We start from the raw sequence: 22,376 nt of genomic DNA, 5'->3' as shown, positions 1-22,376 counted from the left end.
GAGGGAAGAGATGGGGCCATTCTAAGTGGGGACAGCTGGAATGAACAAAGTAGAAGGAAACCTGAGTTTTGCATGGATACTCCTAGAGCAATAAAAAATGTATGTTAAATATGTTTCTAAAGGCTAGAAGTGCTGGTGAGAAAGGGTTGGGAGGTATTATATAACATACAGAAAAGCTATTAAAAATAGGATATTGAAATGAAGAAGAAGGAGCTAGAGAGAGAGAAGGAACAGAAGCAGGAGGCAGGAGTTAGTGAAGGAGAAAGAAGGGAAAAATGAAGAGAGGATGAAAAATGAAGAGGATGAAAAATGAAAGGAGTGGAATGAATCAAATATAGGACAAGAGTTAGACAGAAACAGGGCACAGGGCTCCTGAGTCAACCCAGAAAATGGATTTCCATATGTGCCACCTCCTCCCACAACTCCCATTCTCAAAGTCTGTGCCTCGTGCCGCTGCACAATATGGTAACCATACGTCAAACGGCTGCAAACAAACTAAACACCTTGGCTAGAATGGTTCATCCAGATGTAGAGGTCAGAAATCCAGCAGCCTGGAGACGGGAGTTAGAGCTGCATGAGGTTTCTTAGGAAATGTCCCTCCGTCATGGAAAGGAACGGCCACTAAGACCCAGGAAATGGATTTGGGGCCCCCATTTTCCTGAAGCCCCATGAGGAAAGCAAATAAAAGGGAGTCTCTCAGTATATACCGCATCTGTCCTTTGGGTTACAATGACGTTCAGCTTGGCTGGTGCCAGTTCCAAGGCATTTCCCCACCCGTGGGTGTGAGGCCGGACACCTGTCTCAGCCTGGCGTTGCCCTCATCCTCCTGCCACATGCTCCTGGAATATTGCTGGAACGAGTAGATCAGAGGGCCCCTCTGGGTGCACGTTTCCTGGCGGACATCCTGTGATGATGTGGGCAACGGTTGCCATGGAAACTGTCAGATGAGGAAATTGTCAGATAAGATCACAGCTTCTAGAAACAGGACCTCAAGGGGTCGTTTGGGGAGAGCGGCCAGTGTTTACATTTGGACAAGAAATGGTCATTGGTTGTGGCTGGCTGAAAAAATAAAAATGGACAACTCCGGGGGTCAACAAAATTGCTCAAAGCTCAGAGACAGAACTGGAAGTCTGGCTGGAGGTGGAGGTGCTGGGGTGGGGTTGGGGGGCTGGGATATCTGTGTTCCCCTCATGTGGTGAGGTTTTCATACATTAAGAAAATGTATTGCACACCTCTTCGGTGCCTGGGACTGTGGGATACATGGGAAAAGTGAACAATGAATAAGATGGACATGGTCCTTCTCTTCAGGGGAAATACAACAGTACAGCTGACCTTTGGGAAAAAGAATGAGACAGTTCCCATGACCCCAAGAATCACAGCAGCACCCAAGGACCCATACCACCTACATGTGCTCCTGTTTCCAACACCTCAATTAAAATTTGCAAAAAGTGCCACCTCTACCACTGGTGGGCAGATATTCCTACAGGAGCCCATCCTTTCAGATCTGGACCTCCTCAGGCACTGTCCCTTCCCTTCCCTCCTGAGAATCCTTTCTTGAGATTGCCGACTCGGGTCAAGGTCCTCTTGTCCTACCTGCTGGGTTGGCCCCACAAAGACCAGGCTTTGGGGGAAATTCTCAGATCCCTGCATTCTCAAGTGTTCTAGCTTGCTAGCTGCTGGAATGCAATATACCAGAAACACAACGGCTTTTAAAAGGGGCATTTAATAAGTTGCTAGTTTGCAGTTCTAAGGCTGTGAAATTGTCCAAATTGAAACAAGTCTATAGAAATGTTCAACCTAAGGCATCCAGGGAAAGATAACTTGGTTCAAGAAGGCTAGTGACATTCAGCATTTCTCTCTCAGCTGGCAGGGCACATGGCGAGCATGGTGGCGCCTGCTGGCTTTCACTCCAGGCCTCTTGCTTCATGAAGCTCCCTGAGAGGCATTTTCCTTCTTCATCTCCAAAGGTGGACTCTGTGGTTCTCTCATCCTGCTGTCATGGTTCTGCAGCTCTCGCCTCATTCTCAAAAAGGAACTCTCCCCAAAATGTCTCCTCTTTTATAGGATTCCAGCAAACTAATCAAAACCCACACAGAATGGGTGGAGACATGTTCCCATCTAATCAAGTTTAATGCCCACAGTTGATTAAGTCACATCGCCGTGGACATAACCTAATCAAGGTTCCAACCTGTAGTGCTGAATAGGGATTAGACGAAACCATTGCTCCCACAAGATTGATTAGGATTAAAACATGGCTTTTCTAGGGTACCCAAGTCCTTTCAAACCAGCACATCAAGTAATAGGAAAACTGAGAAACTTTCTCCTGGTTTGTGGGGGCTTCCATTCTTTGTGCAATGGGGTAAAATGCAGACTCTGTGAAGAAACATTGCAGTCACTCTCCCACGAAGGGCACATTGCCAACTTTTCGGGTCTCTGTGGTTAAGACATTTTGTTTTATTTTAGTTTTGAGGATCAAATTTATTTTACAATTTATTGTTAGGTTTCTTTATTACCACTGAAAAATTACTCCTGGAAAATGCCTAGCAAATCTACCTTTTACAGTGCTTAGAAAAGAGATATTGCAGAGTAGGCTTAAGGAAAAGGAAGTATCCTCATGCTTTCAGAAAGGATAAAACAGAAGGAGGATTTTCCCCGTAATTCTATTGTTAGGTTTTTTAGCAAAGGAGTGTGAATGTGCAGTTCATCGTCTCTAACAAAGCTTTGTCCTGCCGGAGTTTTGTTCCATAATTCTTGAGGATGCAGCAGGTTTCCTACTAAATCCGCTACTACCACAATTCTAGCCAGTGACTGCCCAGACTTGCAGGATACTTGTGGTCAGGACATTTTGGACATTTATCATAGTCAAAGAGCATAAAACCTTTGGTAGAAGACACTTAAGTTTTTCCAGAAGCCAAAAAGTTAGCTGACTCGCCGAAAGTCCCATAGCAAATCCAGCCCTGTCTTGACCAGCTGGTCACCTGTGCCTTTATTTTTGGGAGATTTTTCAAAGCCGCATCTTATGGAGTGAAGAGAGCAGCAAAATGATTTGCTTTCTTTACCCTTCATTTTTTGACCCCATTGGTCAAAAACCATTCTCCAGGTCAAGGAAAATGTCCAAACATGTAACAGATGGTACAGCAAGGTCACGAGGAACAAAACCCTTCCCTTGCCTTAGAAAAGGGCCTGGAGGACCTACCCTACCAGGCACTAACCCTGTAGTTGACCCCAGGGCACAGGAGGGAAAGGAGGGGGCTCGAACAATAGCACTCCAGCCAGCTGTGTCAAAGTATTTCGAGTGACTGATACAGCCACCTCAGTGAAAGCAGGCGGGATTCAGTCCCCACCCAAGAGATGGCAGGCAACATAGATGGGAAGTCACTTCTGCAGACATATCAAGAGGCCCTCCCAGGACTGCTCCCCACCCCACCTCCTCCTGCCTTTTCTCCCCATGCCATCTGGGCTTTTGTCTTGGTTGACGGTTCTTGTTTTATTGTAAGCCCCTTGCACTTTTCCAATCCAGCAGAAGTAGCAGGAGAACAGAGGCTGCATTTGAAAGAGGAGAGCATCTCTTTCTCAGCTACAGCCAGCCTCATTCTACCCTGACTCTGGCTCCCTATTGCAGGTGACCCTCCCTCCCCAATCACATTATCTAAGACACTGTGGCCCCTGGATTGTCAGATAGGAGAATCTTACACTGCAGATCTTAGCTGTCTCTTTTGCTACTTCCATTGTCATGGATAAAGAGCAGCTTGGAGCACACTCAGATTCATTGTAAAGAAACAGAAAGTAAAACCAAGACGGTAAAACATCCTCTTCTTGGTGTGCTGGTTCAACTTCTATCCCCCTTCCTGGTAGTTTCCATATTCAGCACTTTTTTTCTTTTCAGCAGTAAAATCATTCTCTGTGGGAGGAGAATTTAACTTTGATCTTTAGAGATGCCCTTTAAATGTGGTTATGGTCAAAAAAAAGTGACTGTGAAAACTCAAAGTCAACAGGCAAGGTAAATACCCACGGGAGACCTGGGGAACCATCTAATGGGAGACCCGTGATTAATAGAGGGCTACAGCACTGGATTCTGTTACATGGCATGCCTTTATGGAACTCAGAGACCCTCCTCTCTGAACTCATTTAGGCTCATTCCCTTAATTTATTAAACCCCATTAAATAAAGTACTTTCATCTGCGAGGGATTCTGACTCCAACTTCTAGGAGCTCAGCTGGCTGCCTTTTTCTGGGTCGTCCCCTGCAGAAGCCCCCTCCCTAGTAAATGAAGATTTAAGTGGTGGAGGAGAGGGTTATGTTCAATAAGATGGCTTTGGAACTCAGCCAGGTGCACCCAGGCTCCATGGCAGATTGGGTTGCATGGCTCAGTCAAGGACTGGAGTTGGTAAACTCAAAAGAGTTTGGGGGAAGAAAGTTGGCTTTGCATTGCATCCCCGGCATGAAGACTCACTAGTTAAGGCAAGTGGGGCAAGTACTGAAACCCCTGTAAGCCTCAGTTTCCTTTCGGTGACGTGAGCATCCTAACCTACAGGGCAATTGGTTAAATGAGGTAATAATTGTAAAAGTTCCTTAGAAAGGTCATATTCCAAAATACTTGTTCTTTTTGTTTCTTCAAATTTGAGAAAATGGTCCTTATGTTGTGTTTGTTTTTGCCCAGGGGTAATTCTACCCCAGGTATCACAGGAGCCAGTTCTAATGCTGAATTAGTCTAGAAGGATGCTTTTGGCCTTGGTTTCCCCATCTGGTCATTTGTTATGCCAATTTCTACCAGTCAAGGCCATAACCACAGTGAAGAGGCTGTTCAGGGAATCATCTTTTACAGCCTTTAAATATGGGTTCTGTTGTCACTGATTCAAGTCATGGATATTCTAAGTACTGTGGCTACATAAGAAATTACTCCAGCCTTAGTGGCATGCACTGACCATGCATTATGCTCCTGAATTCTGTGAACCCTCATCTGAAGGTTCCTCCACTCACATGTCTGGTGGTGGATGCTGGCTGTCGGCTGGTGGCCTCAGTTCCTCTCCACGTAGTTTCTCAGCTTGGGGCTTCTTGCAGCTTGATGGCTGGCTCCAGGGGCAAGGGGCCCAAGAGAGACCTGGACCCAGGTGCAGTTATAATACCTTTTATCACCTAGCCTTGGGAGTTAGGCAAGGCCACTTCTGTCACATTCGTCTTATTGAGGTGGTCGTAAAGTGCCATCTGTGTGCAAGGGGAAGGAAAGAGACTCTCTCTCTCGGAGGGAACTGTCTAAATATAGAGGGAAATATATCTGGCCAATTTTTGCAAACACAATACCATGCCCTATGCAAAGAAGGCTTTCAGTTAGTAATTGCTGGCTACCTCATGTGCTCCACCTTGTTCCTTATCCGACGTTTTATAAAATTTATCTTCTCTTCCCCTTTATCCATCTGTCCTGTGGGACAGAAAAAATGAGCAGAAAATGGACAAATGGCTGGCAACTGGAGTGGAGGGAGAAGTAAAAGGCTTGAACTAACTGGCTCATAGCTAATCTTATCCTCCTGACACTTCAGAGGTGACTATGGGGTGATCCATGCCCCAAGCTGGACAGGCTCTGCAGCAGAGGGAATGTCTGAGGGCTTTGCTTGCTCTGCATTTGGTAAGCCCTCTGGCTGGCAAAAAAAAAGGGAATGCATGTCATTATGCAAAGAATGTAATAAAAAGCCAGAGCCAGTGTGCTCCCCGTGGTGACCTGGGTAAGGGATCTGCCAGAGATTAGCTTTCCAGAGGCCTGGGTTGGCTGTGAGCAGTGAAGTGGACCCATTGAGCAGGATCAGCAGTGGGGAACATTCCATTTACCCTCCTCCGGGAAGCTCATCAGCCACAGAAACCTGGCCTTCAAGACTCAGGGCAGGGCAGGGAGAGAGGATAGGGGAAGTCACCACATGAAAGGAGAGCTTCTCAGGCCCCTCCAGGTCTTGGGCCCTTCCCTGTGGGGGAACAAAAATTCAGCCTCACTGATACCTCTGGGATGGCATGCGGAATCTCCTCCCCGCTCCCCCAATGCCATTTATGTCTGCAAATTGTTTCTGTATCCTTCCCATACACATGGCAGTGGCAGAAATGCCAGAAAGGACCCTGAATAGATTGGGGAGTTCCTCCAGGCACTCTCTTCAAGCTTCCCTTGCTACTCTGAAGGACCATCCATCTCTGCTTCAGCTAAACTGTTCAGAAATGCAGTTTACTCATCATCAATATAGTGACACCATAATGCAATGCTCTGGCCTTGTCCCACATCGCACAACTGAAGTGCACATGGAAAATAAAGTTTGACCTAGTCGAAGGAGGACAGATTATGAAAGCTACATCTGCTAGTTAAAAAAGAAAAAAAGACAAATTCCAAAACAAGTGGGTTCTTAAAATTAGTGAATTCATGGACATACACATGGCAGTCTTCTGATGTTTACTGCATGTGTTGTGTAGGAATAGCAATATAATAGCCGTTTACTATTTTGATTTAGCTGGGCAATAGGTGCATAGATACTTAACAGAGCCTTATCTATGCCACCTAGAGGCCTGAATTCAGAAGCCGCAGAGATGGAGAAAACTGAGGCTGCAGTGGAACATTGTGGATGCTTTGAAAATGAAGAATGGAGACAGATTAGCAAAGAAGCAGTCTCTGTTCTCCAGAAGCTGCTGGAGTTTGCATTCCAGAATCTAACTCTTATCACCAAACCTGCTAACTTTGAACTTTAGGTAACTGATCTTTTCAATAACCAACTCTAGAGAAGAAGGAGATTCTCTTTTGGCTTTAGCTGCACTCCACCCCATCTTCAAACATATGCTCAGACCATCTTTCAGCATTGGACTTCATTTAGGAAAAAAAAAGTTAAGCATTTACTATATTCTAAGGACTGAGTTAGATAGTTATTTATATCATCTCTTTTTTTCGGGGGTGGGCGGGGTGCATGGTCCGGGAATCGAACCCGGGTCTCCCACATGAAAGGTCAGCCATTGAACTACCCGTGCACCCCATCTCATTTTATCTTTATAAAATTCTACCATATATTGGTAACAGAATGAAATTTTTAAAAGTCCATGGAACTGCAATATACAGTGAAACCTAAGTCAAACCATGGACTATAGTGGACTATAGTTAATACAGTATGGTTATAAAAATGTGCTGTGATCATTTGTAACAAATGTTCCACACCAATGCAAGTTGTTGGTTATAAGGTATTTTTGTTATGGGATTCCTGTACTTTTTACATGGCTGTCCAATAAACCCACAACTTGTCCAGGAAAATTAAAAATTAAAAACAAAATTAAAAAGAATTATCTTCAACCAAGTTTATTTAAAAAAATCTACCAGGGGCGGGCTATGGTGGCTCAGCAGGTAAGAATGCTTGCCTGCCATGCCAGAGGACCCTGGTTTGATTCCCGGTGCCTGCCCATGTGAAAAAAAAAAAAATCTACCAGGATAAGTATTATTCTTATCCCTGTTCTACAGATGAGGAAACGAAGTTCATAGTAAATAAAATGTACTCTATACCTAACAAGCAATTGTTGGGCCCTAGATTGGAACTCAAATCTTTCTGACTCCAAAGATTGTGTTCTAAATTATGATACCCACATGAACTGCCTTCAGAAAGCTTGCAGTATAATTAGGAAAACAGATCATTCACAAGTAAGTCAACAAAATGTGACATTCAAGTGCCCAGGCAGCTTGCACAATTTGAATCCCAGGTTACCAGTCCTTTGCTGTGTGACCTGATCCAGTTATTTAACTTCTCTGAATACCCATTCTCTCATCTAAAACAAGAAGGATAATAAGAGAACATCCTTTATGGAATTGCTGAGAAGATTCAATTAAATGGCTCATGCAAACAGTGTTTCTCACTTCATAAGTGCTCTGGTAATTCTCACAAACCATTATTTATCTGTCTTTTTGTAATGACAACTCCAGGTATATTAGAAGTGATATACTAAAGGTACCTTACCCAATCTGGGCTGGAGGTGAGGCAGGCTTCAACTGTAACTGAGCGAGGAGAGCAAAGGGGGAGAGCAGAGTTCCAGTGTGCTCAGAATCTTCTGGGTCTAGGACTCAGTGTCTGGGGGACTAAAGCTTGCTGATCTGCGGGCCCAACCTATACCCATTCAGCAGAGCAAGAGAAAGGTGCTCCCTGGAGCCCAATTACTCAGCCAACTCAGGGCTTCCTTTCAACATGACAACTGTTAGGGAGAGGGAAAGCCCCAGAGCTGAGCACCACGTGGGTGAGAGCCCACGCCTCCATCCTTTCTCACTTTGAAGTCAGACTTTTTTATAGCATGGTGTTTTCATTTGCTAAAGCTGCTGGAATGCAATATACCAGAAACGGAATGGCTTTTAAAAGGGGAATTTATTAAGTTGCAAGTTTACAGTTCTAAGGCCATGAAAATGTCCAAATTAAGGCCCCCTTAACGGGTTACCTTCGGTCCAGAAAGTCTGATGCCGTTCAGAACACCTCTCTCAGCTGAGAAGGTACATGGGGATATCTGCTAGCTTCTTTTCCCAGCTTCTTGTTTCATGACACTCTCCGAGGCTCGTTTTCCTTCTTCATCTCCAGAGGTCTCTGGCTGGGTGGAGCTTTTTCCAAATTTGTTCTCTCTTAAAGGACTCCAGTAAGCGACCCCACCTTGAATGGGTGGAGACACAGCTCCACGGAAACCACCTAAATCAAGAGGTCCCACCCACAATTGGGTGGATCAGATCTCTACGGAAACAATCAAAAAAGACCGCACTCAGCAATATTGAATCAGGGTAAAGAACATGGCTTTTCTGGGGTACACAACAGTTTCAAACTGGCACACATGGTTTAAAGCAACCTGGACTCAACAGGTCTGTTAAAGAATAACTTGTCCTCCCCTGCTTAGAAGAATCAGAGCTCTCCAAGCCCTGGAAGCCACAAGAGAAGCAAGGTCATTAAAACAGAAGGCGTTTCATCAGTCCAAGTTCTTGAATTTTCATGCTAGTGTTAAGCTAAAGACTTAGTTGTGGAAAGTTCTTGAACACCAACAGTGTGCTTATTCCAGTTAGGGGCAGTAAAGAGACACACATGAAAGAACAACAGTTACAAGCATGTAATTGAAATGTGGGCCTGCTCAACAGCCCTCAGTTCATGACACTTCCACCAAATCACCCTCCAGTGATTCCTCCAAGAAAAGTTTTCACAGCATAAGGGAGATCTCATTTACCTTCAAAAGGGGAAGGATTGGATTGATGTCAGAGGTAAAAACGCAAAGAAAGGATACTCATGGCAAAAAGACTGTTAACAGCTAAGACAAAAATGTGTATGAGTAGAGCTTGTTTAGTAGAGTAATGAGAGCGGATGGAATTGGACGGAAGTTTCGGAATGGGAAAGTTGTGAGAGGTAAGGACGGACAGCTAGGGCAAAGAGGTGTTCTCAGGAAACAAATGGATGAAAAGAGATTTCCTCTGGTGGATGTTTAGCAAGCTAAAAATTCAACAGGGGTATTTGAGCATGGATGGTGGCTGGCTGACAACCATATTTACAGCTTTCAAGGGATCTGGATCTGACCAGGGAATATGCAAGGTGGACTGTCTTTGGAACGAGTGTGTAACTGTACAATCACTGAGCAAAGAATCAGAAAGGAAATGTAGTGAGAAGTCCATGTACCTTGTCCCGGGAACCCAGACTGGATGAGTAGGAGAAGCTTGAGGTGTTCTGTAATAAATCAGTGTGCTCTCTTTCTCCAAGCTTGCTGCTTGACTTAGACTTCCATTATATCCTGAAGGAAACTTCTATTCCAAAATAAGTCCAACACAATTTTATACACTTTACTACCCTATGCTCTGTCCCATAAATTGTTTCTGTACCATTCATGTCCTTAATAAATCTTTCCAAGTTCTGCTTCTGGACCCTCCTGGTTCATCTTGCCTGTTGTCTGATGTGACCTCTTTGCTCTTTCGTTTTGCCGTCTGCTTGTCCCTTTGGACTGGACAGTCCTACCTTCTCTTGCTCCCTGGTCCACATTCTTTGGCGATGATGATGGTAGGAAAGTTTTCCCTTCACCAGAGCTTTATACGTCCAATCCTACCTCCCAGACCTTCTGACCTCTGCTAACATGAGGTAGAGATGGGAGGCAGGAGACATTCTTTTATTAAAAATTCCAAGATTCATATATGATACCTCAAGAATGGAAGCCACATTCCACAGCAAAAAATACTTGATACCTTAAATTTAATCTCTTTTTGTAGCTGAACTGTGGTGAATGTTCTTCACCTTTTATCATCAAGAAGGCATTTACAGATCCTTGGAGATACTGTAGAATCTGCCCCTAGTGTGGAACCTAAGGCATTGCAGTTCTCTGGAAGATTGCAATGCCAGGCTTTCCAACTTAGACTATATATTTTGTGCATGGATGACAATTCAAACTAGTTTGGGATATGGGGACACGGATGGTTCCTAACCCAAAGAGAGAGTGGTTATATAACCAGAGGACAAATGGTGAAGCACAGCTTGTCTCTGAGTGTAACACAAGGGTGTCAAATGGGAAATGAAGCTCTGCAGCAGCAGATTTGGGGTCCAATCAAGGGATATCCACAAAGTTGGGGGATGTGAGCCTTTTAACATCGTGGGGGAACCTTAACTTGCAACTGCCATCTCTGGACCGAAGTATACTATCCAAAGCCTTCTGGTGCAGACACAGACTTCCTGGTATGTTTCACTATTCCAATCCTGATCCCAGCCAGAAAGAGCTGCCGAAGAGCCTTACTCTTGGAAGTATGGCTGTCTTCACTTCTGGGGTTGGGAATGGCCCCCTGAGAGAGGTCAACAGTTGGCTGGTGGGGCAGAATGTAATTTTACGGGCAGATGGAAGGTGTCTGATTTGGTGGAGACGTTCAAGGCAGGGATGCAAATTACATGCAGAACATAGAAAAATTTCAACTGTAAGAGGTGCTGTTTCATTTATATTTTTAAGTAAAGGTAGCCTAAGAGAGTCTCTCTTTGAACACTAAACACCATTGCAGCTAATATCTGTTGAGTGTCACTACATGGCAGACGCCATTATAAGCATTTCCATCTATTTCACATAATGAATAATGACGAACACCTTCATCTGGCGTAGCTGATATACTGTGGTGAGCCCTGGAATCCTGCGCTGTAATGTGACTTCGAATCATGGGAGAATCTTTGTCTCAGGCTCTGATTGGTAGAAAACCTCTGGGAAGTACAGGGCTTCCTTTCTCAGTCTGTGATCTCCAAAAGCCAAACTGGTGTCAAAGGATGGGCTAGTTGGAATGGATGCACCCAATAGCCTCTTAGAGGCCTCTTCCCTTAACTTCCCCTGCCCCACATAGCTGAGATTCTTTATGACTTCTCCTTCACCTTGGCAGGCAGAATCATTAAGATTAAGACAGGAAACTCTCATTTCAAGGTGTCAGGCAAGACAACATGGCTAAGTACTCTAGTCCCAGAGGAGGCAAGAATAAATCTGCAGAGAGCATGGGCACATCTTAGGGAGCCTCTCAATGGAAACTGCTGAATTGTTCTTACAAGCTTGCCACCTGTACCACCATCTTCTTATTTAACCCACCCGTTAACTCTGCAGAAGGCTATTCTTATTCTTGTTTACAGATCAGGAAACTGAAATTAGACTAAGCCACAGCCCTGGGCCCCACCCTTCTTTTGTGTGACCCTGAACTAGATACTTAACTCTCTGGGTGGGTCTCACAGGCTTCACCTATACAATAAACACTCCCTCTGTTTCCCCTTCAGTAGCTTCACTACTCCATGCAGCTAGGAAGAGGCATTTCTGCTGATGTCTGAAACAGCCCCTCATGCCTGAACTCTGCCCCAACACATGTCTACACTGTGCGGCCACTATTCTTGGACTCCCACTACTCCCCTGCCCTTTTCTGAGGGTCCCAACCTATGGACCCAGCAAATGAACCCTCTCCATTGTCCAAACTCCCTCCTTACCAAGGTAGCCAGAGAAGAACCCATTCACTTTGCCTAAGAGCACAACTGCCTCCGGTAGTTGAGTCAATCAGCAGGTGACATGCACAGTTGGGCCTTCAGAAGAGGCTTCTCCAGGGCGGCCTGGGCCCCTGCCAGCTGAAGGGGAGAGTGCCTCTCGGTGACTGAAGAGTGACTGGCTTTCTGTCTCTTCCTCCCTCCCTTCCCCGGCCCTCCAGGAGGCTCTGTCGGTGGTGAGCGACGACCAGTCCCTCTTCGACTCCACGTACGGAGCTGCAGCCCACCTCCCCAAGGCCGACATGACCGCCTCAGGGAATCCCGACTACGGCCAGCCCCACAAAATTAACCCTCTGCCACCACAGCAGGAGTGGGTTAACCAGCCGGTGAGGGTCAGTGTCAAGCGGGAGTATGACCACATGAACGGCTCCAGGTAAGACCTCCTGGTCCACGCTGCCCCAAGCCGAGACCCAGCCTAGGTGTGGGCTGGCCGAGGCTGGAGGCGTCTGTGGCTGCTTGCGCTGGGGGTGTTGGCAGCATTAGGGGATCTGGTGCAGGGCCTGGGAGCCCCTTGAAGACTGAGACCAGAGAGGGCTGCAGAACTCAAAGGCTCGGGGCGAGGAAAGCCAGGACAGGCGCTGCTCTCAGCGCCCAGCACAGCCTTCAGAGGCCTGTGCAAGCCAGAGTCAGGCCCAAGGCCCTGTGCAGACCCTTACGGAAGATCTCTTCTGTGCGCAGCCCAGGCCCTTCTCTTCCTGGGGTGACTTGGCAATAGGACACTCTACCCTGTCCTGTTGAAGACATGTACCTCTCTAAGTGGGTCTCACCAAAGCAAAGATGGACCAGTACCTTCATCAAGTAAAGATCAGGCTATGGCCACTAAAGGCCTGCCGAGGGATGGAGAGCCAGGGCATGCATTGGAAAGTGTGCCTGAAACAGGAGGGTTTGGGGACAGAAAAAGGAGAAAGGGAGGGAGGAGAGTCTGGGGAGGGTGGGGGGTGGGTAGAGTAAAATCACAGTAAGTACGCAGCTAGGAGCACAGACTTGGTGAAAGAGTAGCCCAGATTTCAGGTCCTGGCTCCTTCCTGGGGCGAGCTATCTAAACTTTGGAGCCCTAAGCGTCTTCATTTCCTAAATAAGGTGGGCATGCCTGCTTCTTATGAGCATGGACTGGGATACTGCAGCTAAAGGACCTGGGACAGTGCCAAGGGCTTGGAAGCGGTTCAGTAAAGGATGCTGTCATTCTGGCCAAAGGTTGGAAACAGAGAATGCCTAAGGCTCCTTCGAGATAGATCAGATAATCCTATGGGCCTTCAGCCCACGGAGAAAATGACAAAAAAGCCAGAGAGGGCCCTGAGGAATGGGCTACGAAAATATGGAATTTTTTCCACCAGCAGTGACAGAACCGGAGACTGGCTGAAAGCGCCAGCACCACATTTAACGTCGTCAGATCTAAGACTAGCACACCAGCAATCATTGCGTATAGAGGGAGAGGGGAGAGAACGGGATTCAGGAAGATAAATTAAGAAGTTAGCCAAATCTCCCAGATAAGAAATAATGTTCTGAGCTAGGGGGATGGTAACGATTATGGAAATTAAAAAGGGGATGATTAATAGGATTTTGGTGAATGGATACTGAACCGGGGGCGGGGTGCCGGGATAAGGGAGAGAAAAGAATCAAAGATTCCTCCAGCCTGGTGGTCCTGTGAGCACCCATTAGGGGAGACAAAACGCTCTGAGAAGGGAAGGCTGGGTTCTCTTTGAGGTACGTTGTGAACCTGCAGAGAAACCTCTGGATAAAAATGTCTCGCAGGCTTTGGAAATAGTGGCCCAAGGCTCATGTAGTATTTCAGGCTGGGATTGAGATGCGGGCATGGCCTGGAAAGTTTGAACTGTGAACGTGGATGACGTCACCAAGGAGGCGTGTCTTGAGGGGTGAGAGAGAAGCCAGCAGGGTGGGGCTGAGCCCTCCCCCAGGAGCCAGCCTTGGGCTCTGACCTGCCTGTGGGAACATCCAGCCCCGGCACTTTTCAGCCCCACTAACGAAAACCAGAGCCTGGGAGCTCAGCCACCTTCCCAGATTCTAGGATTTCGGGATGGCTCAGATATCCTGAGACTGGAGCCCCTCAAATTATTTTCTCTCCACATAGCTAATACTCATGGCAAAACTGTATAGCTCCTGACAGTTGCGGGGCATCGTTTGGCAAACATTTTTCTATGGTATCTTATCATTTGATGCCCATTTCAATCCCCTGAGGTCGTCATTGTAACTCCATCTTGACATGTAAAGGCAAGATGGGCTCTGAGGGGCCCAGTGACCCATCTGAGGGCTTATGGGAGCCGAAGTTGGCACCAGCTCCCAGGCTCCCTGCCCACCTGGCTCTGGGCACCTCCATCTCGGCCTGTGTCCTGGGCCTTGGCACGCATTGGCTCATTTCTGCCACCACCCATCTGGTGGGGAGGCTGATGGAGCCTGTCACAAGGAACAGCAGATGCTGGTTGGAAATCCAGGTCCCCCTTTGGCTTTGCAGCCTGAGTCCAACCACTTCTTCCCTCCACTACTCCACCCTCTCCAAGCCAATAGAGCCTCTCCTTCGAGTCTCCTGCCATGGCCTCCTGTCCTCCACACCCCCCACTTGCTTTCCTGAGGTCTGTTTTCCAGACAGCAGCCAGAGTCATCCTTTTAAAACTGCTAACTCTCCTGCTCAAAATGCTTTAATGGCTTAACACAATATCCAGGGGCCTTAGTGCAGCCTCAGCATCTCTCAGACATCCTCTCCCACCCTTTCCTCCATCGCACTTCTTCCCTCTATTCCAACTACACAGGACTCCCAAACACACTCCTGCCCCGGATTTGCTGTCCTTGGCTTCCCTCTTTCTGGAACATTCCCAGCCCATCAAGTCATATGACTCACTCTCTCACCTGTTTCAGCTGTCCGCCCAAGCATCAGAGGCCTTCCCCGACCACCTGATCTAAAATAGCACCTGTCACCCTTTATCCTGCTTTGAGTCTTCTTAGCTTTTTAAAATAGGATGACATTGTCTTCTTCAGTTCTCGTACCACTGTGTATTGTCTCTGTCCCTCCCCCAAATGTGGGCTTGTGCCTGACACACAGTGAGTGTCTGATTCCTGGCTAACCAGATTCAAAGGTGAAGTTGCTTATTCAAGGTCACGTAGCCAGCATTGAGACTGGGTTCTGTGACTCAGTCCTTCCAACGCGGATGAACTAACTGTGCCTCTCCAACTACCCGGGAAGCTTCAAGTGCTCCAGGATACTAATCATAGGCAAAGTGTCCGCCCCCGCCCCCCCCCCCCAAGTAAATCAGGACCCACTCACCAGCTTGCACTATCTTCAGCCACACCTAAAGGCAGCTGGAAGCAGGCTGTGTAACTCCCTCGGTGAGCAGACATGGCATTCGCCTGGCTCTGGTTGCACACAGCAGCCCCTGCTTCTGATGTGTCTGGCTTGACCTTGGGCAAAGTAAGTTCTCCTCCCAACTTTGGAGAAGACAGAGGAGATGGAGTGGACGCAGCACAGCCAACCCCAACTCATCATAAATATTCTCTAAGTGCTCACATGTAAGCCAGGCTTATGGGAGCAGAACACAAGTATTTTCAGAAAGGTGGACCACATCCAATCCTTTCATTTCATCATGCAAAAAAAGATAGCATGATGAAGTGGAGACCAGGCAGGTTATGGAACTTCCCTCATAAAAGGCGCTGCACTTTTTTTTTTTAAACATTTTTTTATTGTGAAATATAAAATGCATACAAAAAGGCAATAAATTTCAAAGGACATTGTAACAAGTAGTTGTAGAATAGATTCCGGAGTTGGTCATGGGTTACAGTTCCACAATTTTAAGTTTTTCCTTCTAGCTGCTCCAAGACACTGGAAACTCAAAGAAACATCAATGTAATTATTCAGCAGTCATCCTCATTTGTTAAATTCTGTCTTCTCTGCTATAACTCCTCCTTCTTCTTTGATCTTTCTCCCAATCTTTAGAGGTAGTTGGGTCTTGCCCATTCTAACGTTTTCATGTTGGAAACGGTGTCGATAATATAGGATGGGGGAGGGAACTAACTGATGTTCTGGAAAGGCTGGCCCCTCTGCGTTTCAGAACTTATCTGGTCTAGGAATCCATCTGGAGGTTGTAAGTTTCTGGAAAGTAGTCTTAGTGTGTTAAACTTTTGTAGGATGTCAGATAAAGCCCTAGGTGTCCTTTAGGGTTGACAGGAACAGTTTTGGTTGGGGGTTGGCAAACCCTGGTAATTAGCAATATCTAGCTGAAACTTGCATAAAAGTAGCCTCCAGAATAGCCTCTCAACTCTATTTGAACTCTTTTATACATTTCTTCGGTTACATTTCTTCGGTCAGGTATTGTCAAATCTTATAGTGCCTTGGCCAGACTCATCCCTGGGAGTCACGTTCTATGTTGCCAGGGAGACATTCACCCCTGGATGTCATGTCCCACGTAGAGGGGATGGTAATGATTTTCCTTTCAGAGTTGGGCTTTGAAAGAGTGAAGCCACATCTGAGCAACAAAAATGGTTTTCTGGAAGTAACTCTTAAGCATAACTATAAGTAGACTTAGCTTCTTCACTATAGAAATAGGCTCCACAAGAGCAAGCTTCAAGATCAAGGGCTTGGCCTATTGACTTGAGAGTCCCTAATGTTTGAGACAGTATCAGGGGTTTCCCTGGTGGTAAAGCTTAATGGTTCCATATTTTTTCTCCCCTCTCTCAAGGGACTTGGCCAACACTTACCCCCACCCCTCTCAGCCTTCTTCCCCTTTTTATTTTAAACTAGCTTTTTTTCTATCATTACCATCAACTTTTTTCTCTTTTTTTTGTGAGAAATAACATATGTACAGAAAAGCAGTAAATTTCAGAGCGCATCACAGTTAGTTGTAGAACAGATTTCAGAGTTTGGTATGGGTTGCAAATCCACAATTTTAGGTTTTTAACTTTTAGCTGGTCTAAGATACTGGAGACTAAGAGAAATATCATTATAATGATTCAGCAATCATACTCTTTTGTTAAACTGACGTTCTCTGTATAATTCAATCATCAGCTTTGATCTTTCTCCCACCCTTTAGGACTATTTGGGCTATGGCCATTCTAACTTTTTCATGTTGGAAGGGACTGTCGATAATATGGAATAGGGGGATGGAACTAGTTGGTGTTCTGGAGAGGCTGGCCCCTCAGCATTCAAGACTTATCTGGTCCTGGGACCCATCTGGAGGTTGTAGGTTTCTGGAAAGTTACCTTAGTACATGGAGCCCTTGTAGAATCTTATATATTGCCCTAGCTGTTCTTTAGGATCACCTGGAATGGTTTTGTTTGGGGTTTGGCGAGTTACCGTAGGTAGTAGTGTCTAACTGAAGCTTGCGTTAAGAGTGACCACCAGAGTAGGCTATCGACTATTTCAACTCTCTCAACCACCAATATCTTATTTGTTACACTTATTTTCCCCCATTTTGGTCAGGATGGCATTAGCCAATACTTTTTAATTTTATTTACTGAACGTACTTTGGGATGTATCCAGGTATTAATATTAAGCTATACAGAATTACAAGCCCTCGTTTCCTTTCTGGGCTCCATGTGTTTGGGTTGTTTAAATGAGTTATCCATACAGGTTGAGTTAGATTATGTGCTACAGAAAATTTAGGTTTGGAACAGCACTGGGCTAGTATGTTCTAGAATGCCTGTGATTTACAGTGGATTCCCTCAAGGATCCTTGATAACGTGGGTTTCTGAGTTGCCCCTCTGTGCTTTTTGAAAGCCCTATGGATACTTGTGTCTCTGGGGTGAAGGAGGCATTCAGTGCATCTGAAACTACGAGGCCCTCCTTGCTTTTTTATTCCCAGCAGCGAGTCCCCTGGACCAGGGGCAAAGGATCAACTCGAGAGACTGGTACCTGCAGAACTCAGACCATGTCAGGTTGCCGACGCTGAGGGAGGCTCTGCTCGCTCTTTCTTTGCATCTTCTTATTGTGACTGAATCTGTCAGGGTGCGTTGTCCCTGAGTGAGCATGGCTCATCAGTTCATGTTGGCTGTGGACTTCAGAAACTTGATCCTAGCTGGGTTCTGCAAATAACTCAAAGCTGTATCCTGTCTTGACCACAGGGACTGGCAAAAACAACCAATCAAGGAAACATTATCTTAAGAAGGTGACAGGCTAGGACTACGCCTGAGTTGGGTCTGGTACAGAGGACGTGAGTTGAGTACTCACCTTCCCTGATACCCCCTAAAGAGAACAGTAGGGTCTGTATGCATTAGACACCCCCAGAGATTTCACATTTCATATGCAGAAAGTTCTACCTCCCATGCCGTGGCATTTTGCCTACTCAGTAGATAAAGAACTTGCCGAAAGTCCTGTGTTCTGAACCTTGGAGCATGAGAGAAGTCAGACATAGCCTGATGGGAAGCCATCCTTAGAATTCTGGTGGAGTGCTCAGAATCTATGTAGGGAGGTGAAAACAGCTGCTGGGTCAAGGTGATGCCTTTAGTATGGGTGATTCTTTTGTGTATCTCTTTGAAATTTGCCCTTAACTTATTGCATTGCCTTTTCATAATCTGAAATGTTATATGCATGTGTGATCCTACTGAAATCCTAAGGGCAGTACAGAGTCCTTTATTTTTGTACAGTGTGCATGTTATACGGAAGGCCCCCTTGATTGGTGGCCTCTGAGACCCACGTTAGCTGTGTGAAAATTGGGTATTCCTTGATGGCGAGCCTGGGCTGCAGCTTTCTGGGTCTGGGTGACAGATCTAGAGGGAAGTCACTCTGAGTTGAATGGAAAGGTGAAAGAGATGTTTATATAGACAGGAAAGTACACTTAAGGAAAGACTTCGGAATCTCCTTTCATCCAGACGCACAATTTGCAAGCCACTTTTGGAAATCACTAGTAGTCTTAAAAGCAAGTCCAGGGGACACACAAAAGTAGAACTGGAAGAGCTCTAAGAATTTATGTCCAATGGTGAAAAGAATGTTTCTGGTAACCAAAGGGCTGCAGGGCCCATGGCATGGCTACTGCCTTCCATGTCATTGCTTTCCCTTGCCCAGCACCACCATCTTCCTGTCCTGTTGTGGTAGCCCCAGGCCCTCTTGTCACCTGCCCCACCCAGTGCAATCATCTGCCTGGGTGCCCCCACCCCATGCCTTCAGTGCAGGTTGCAATACAAATTAGCAGCAGTGCAGGCGAACCAAAGACAAAACCTCTTCCCCCTCCACCCGTGGCCCCTCCTGCCCACCCTCCCTGTTGTATTCATCCGCCTGCTTCACAGGCACCAGCTGCCTCATTAAAAAACAGCCTTTATGCAACGCTTCACCTGTACCCTCCCTTAGCAGTAGCTGCTCAGCCCAATGGCAATGAGACAGGCTTGTGCTGCCTGGCCCTGGTGGAGCCCAGTGCCTGAGAGCTCAGGGCGCCAAGGGAGGCCAGCAACAAAGGTAAGGCCTTCCTTCGTTCTCCTCCCCAGCAGTGGAGCAGCCAAGGTAGAGAGTTGGTCAGGGGAAGTGGGAGGCCCAGGGTGGGTGCAGGGCTGCTTGGAAGGGAGTCCCTTTGCGGATCCAAGCAGAGAGGTTCCTGCCCTAGGATAGAGTATGAGCCAGGGGAAAGCACCCAGCAGGCATCCTGGTAGACAGCAGTTCCCCTTGACCAGCTGGAGAGCAGGTGTGTGCATGGGAGCTGGAGGTGTGTGTGCAGGGGAACCAAACGGTGGGAACTTCGATGGATAACAAACGAGGAAGCTCCAACCCCTGGACAGAGCAAATGGATAGCAGCTTCCAGCATCTACCCAGCACCGACAGGCTGTAGCTCTGAAACCCTCCTCTGCCGATTCCTGCCTCTTCTGCATCTCCCTCCCAAACAGGCCCCAACCTCACGCTCCCAGCCTGTTCTTCTTAGCAGACATCGTTTACCCAGCATTTCATCTTCTTTTCATTTATTCTCCTCCACTCTTGGCCATGGGGACTGGCCTTACAGGGTGACTTAGTTCAGGTAAGTCTAGAGGCTCTGACTTCTCACCTCCAAGTTATAAGAGGCCAGCTTTTAACTCAGAAATCCCCACTCACTCACTGATGGGGAAAAGAAAAGCAAACTCAAAAGGTTAAAAAAGCAACCATCTCCCCATGTCCCTAAAGGGGGGACCCCGTGGGGGCAGGCCTCTCTGCTTCCCACCCTCCCTGCCGACTCTGCTCTCCTTTCAGACACCTCCAGCCTCTGCCTCCCCTGCTCTCTCCCTCTGTGCATGTATTTGCCACATCAACCCTACCCTTGTCCACAAGCACACAAAAAAGTGCTCTTGGAGGAAGGCCGACTTAATCCTCCAAACTTCTGCTTCACTTGGGTTGTTTCACAACTAAGTATGGGGGGAAAGGCTGCCAGGTTTTGTGCACGCGTGTGAGCACATGTGTGTGCATCTGTGTGTGCATGTGTGTCTGCACACATCTCTGTGTGCAAGCGTGCATGTGTGTACATGTGTGCATACGTGTCTGTGTCTGTGTGTGTGCCTGTATCTCTGTGTATGCATGTGTGTGTGTGTGTGTGTGCATGTGTGTGTGTGTGCGCACGCGCACGGGTAGCTGGGGGAGAGCCCGCCGAGCTCAGCTCAGAGGCCAGCCGGCACCAGCGTCTTTCTGGAAACTGCTTCATCTCAGGCCAACTCCTTCAATAGCAGAAGCCAAAGGGCCAACGTCTGGTGAAAAGCCCTGATGTGCTACTGCCTCCCCTCTGACCGCCGTGGGGACATTAAACCTTCAGCAATCTGGGACTCTGACGGCTGGTTCTTGGTTCTCTGCCTGGAAAAACAGTAGGCGAATAGTAAAACCTTAAATTCTAACATGTGTAAGTTATACATCTTATTTTCATTTTCAGCCCATGTTCCCCCCCCGTAAGACATCAGGAAAAAATTACCGTCTGACTCCCAATATCTCAGTGGAGCATTTATCTCTCAGCTATGATAAGTGATCTTCAATATTTTTTTCCATTCAGATTAAGAAACAAATTCATTTAACGTTCCTTATTGAATGTGCGCAGGCCTCCCCTCCCCTGCCCGATTCTCGGGAAGCCCTGAGCAGCGCCTTCTTTCTCCTCAGTGGCTGCTTTCCATTCCCCATAAGACTGCGAGGGCCCTGCCGCCTCTCTGCCATGGGGTAGGTGGGGCACTATCTGGCATGGCCCACTCCTATCCCCGCGTGATGGGACGTTGCTGCCCGCAGCATGGTGACAGGGGGCAGAGGGCTGCAGCCAGGCCTCGGGAAAGTGCCAGGGGCAGGGCGGTGGAGGGGGGCGCTTCTCCAGAATTGGAAGGCTGCGTCGGAAACTTATCTGAACTCCTTGGGCCTGAAGGCCTGGTCTGGAATTCTTAAGGGGACTGGCTTTCCCCAGGTGTTCAGGACAGTACCTCCTGCTCGTTATGATGGCAGCTGCGACATCTCCGGGGCCTTCCAAGCGCCCCCCTTAGGTTCTGCTGAGGCCCCAGCACGGAGCTCAGACGGCACTTGCCCTGGGCACCCGGAAGGGAGCTTTGACTCTGGGCGGGGGCTACATGGAGTGGCCAGCCAGTCCACTCCAGGGCACCTGATGGGACAGAGATGCTGGGTGGGGGACCGGGAAGGTGTCCGCTCAGCTCTGGCGATGGCAGCTCATGGATGGAGTGAAGCCAGTGAGCCGTCTCTCTGTGCGGAGTTTGCAAAACATCAGCTGCCCAGCGGGCCTCGGTAGTTGGATGCATTTTGGGCAATTTGCCCTGCCCTGTGCCCTTCCATGTTGTTTCCCAGTAACCTTGGCCACCAGGGCTGAAAAATGCCCCAGGGGCCACAGCATCCCTGTCAGGTGGAAGTTCCTAGATTCTATTCCTCCTTCATGCAGCAACCAACTTCTTTGCAGGTAGGTTTTTAAGAGACCCTGAGTCCTGCTTCCCCTCATTACCAGCTGCATGAAACTGGGCCAGACATAAAGCCTTTCGGTTTCCTTCATCATGAAAAGGATATATTAACCCTTGCCATGCCTACCTGGGAGTGTTACTGGGAAGATGGACTAGAAAGGTGGTTGAGCAATCCCTTAAAATGATGTATGTGCAATAGAAATATTGGTTCAGGAAACATTTATCTTTCACCTCAAGCATTGTGGAAGGTAAATAAGGTAAAAAATACATGTAATGTGATGGTTTAATCTCAGGACACTCTCAGGCCAGCAGGCGAAGGGTATGTTACCGTCACACACGTAGCTGTCCTGTGACCAAGGCAGAAACACGGTGCTATGGGGGCAGGCAAGGGACAAGGAGCATATGCATGTCACTGGAGGGTAGGAGGCCTGGCCCTGAGGCTAAAAATATAGGGTGGGGAGGGCTCGAATGCCGACCGCAGAAGTTAGACTTTATTCTGAAGGCAGCAAGTTGCTGCTCCAAACAGTTAAATATGTTAATTACA

At 47.3% G+C, this 22,376-nt stretch overlaps 1 protein-coding gene across 5 annotated transcripts in view; it reads left to right on the top strand.

Annotated features, from left to right (window-relative positions):
• The window catches only part of FLI1 (Fli-1 proto-oncogene, ETS transcription factor), a 120,571-nt gene that overhangs the window by 58,185 nt on the left and 40,010 nt on the right, over positions 1-22,376 (top strand). For all 5 annotated transcript variants that reach the window (XM_077112459.1, XM_077112458.1, XM_077112461.1 and 2 more), the window contains one exon: positions 12,163-12,374. In XM_077112459.1, coding sequence (XP_076968574.1) covers positions 12,163-12,374 — 212 coding nt within the window. The remainder of the gene's footprint in view (positions 1-12,162; positions 12,375-22,376) is intronic.

The sequence above is a fragment of the Tamandua tetradactyla genome, chromosome 8, assembly GCF_023851605.1.
Source record: "Tamandua tetradactyla isolate mTamTet1 chromosome 8, mTamTet1.pri, whole genome shotgun sequence".
In the NCBI taxonomy this organism is placed as follows: domain Eukaryota; kingdom Metazoa; phylum Chordata; class Mammalia; order Pilosa; family Myrmecophagidae; genus Tamandua; species Tamandua tetradactyla.
This window is presented reverse-complemented; position numbering and strand designations above follow the sequence as displayed.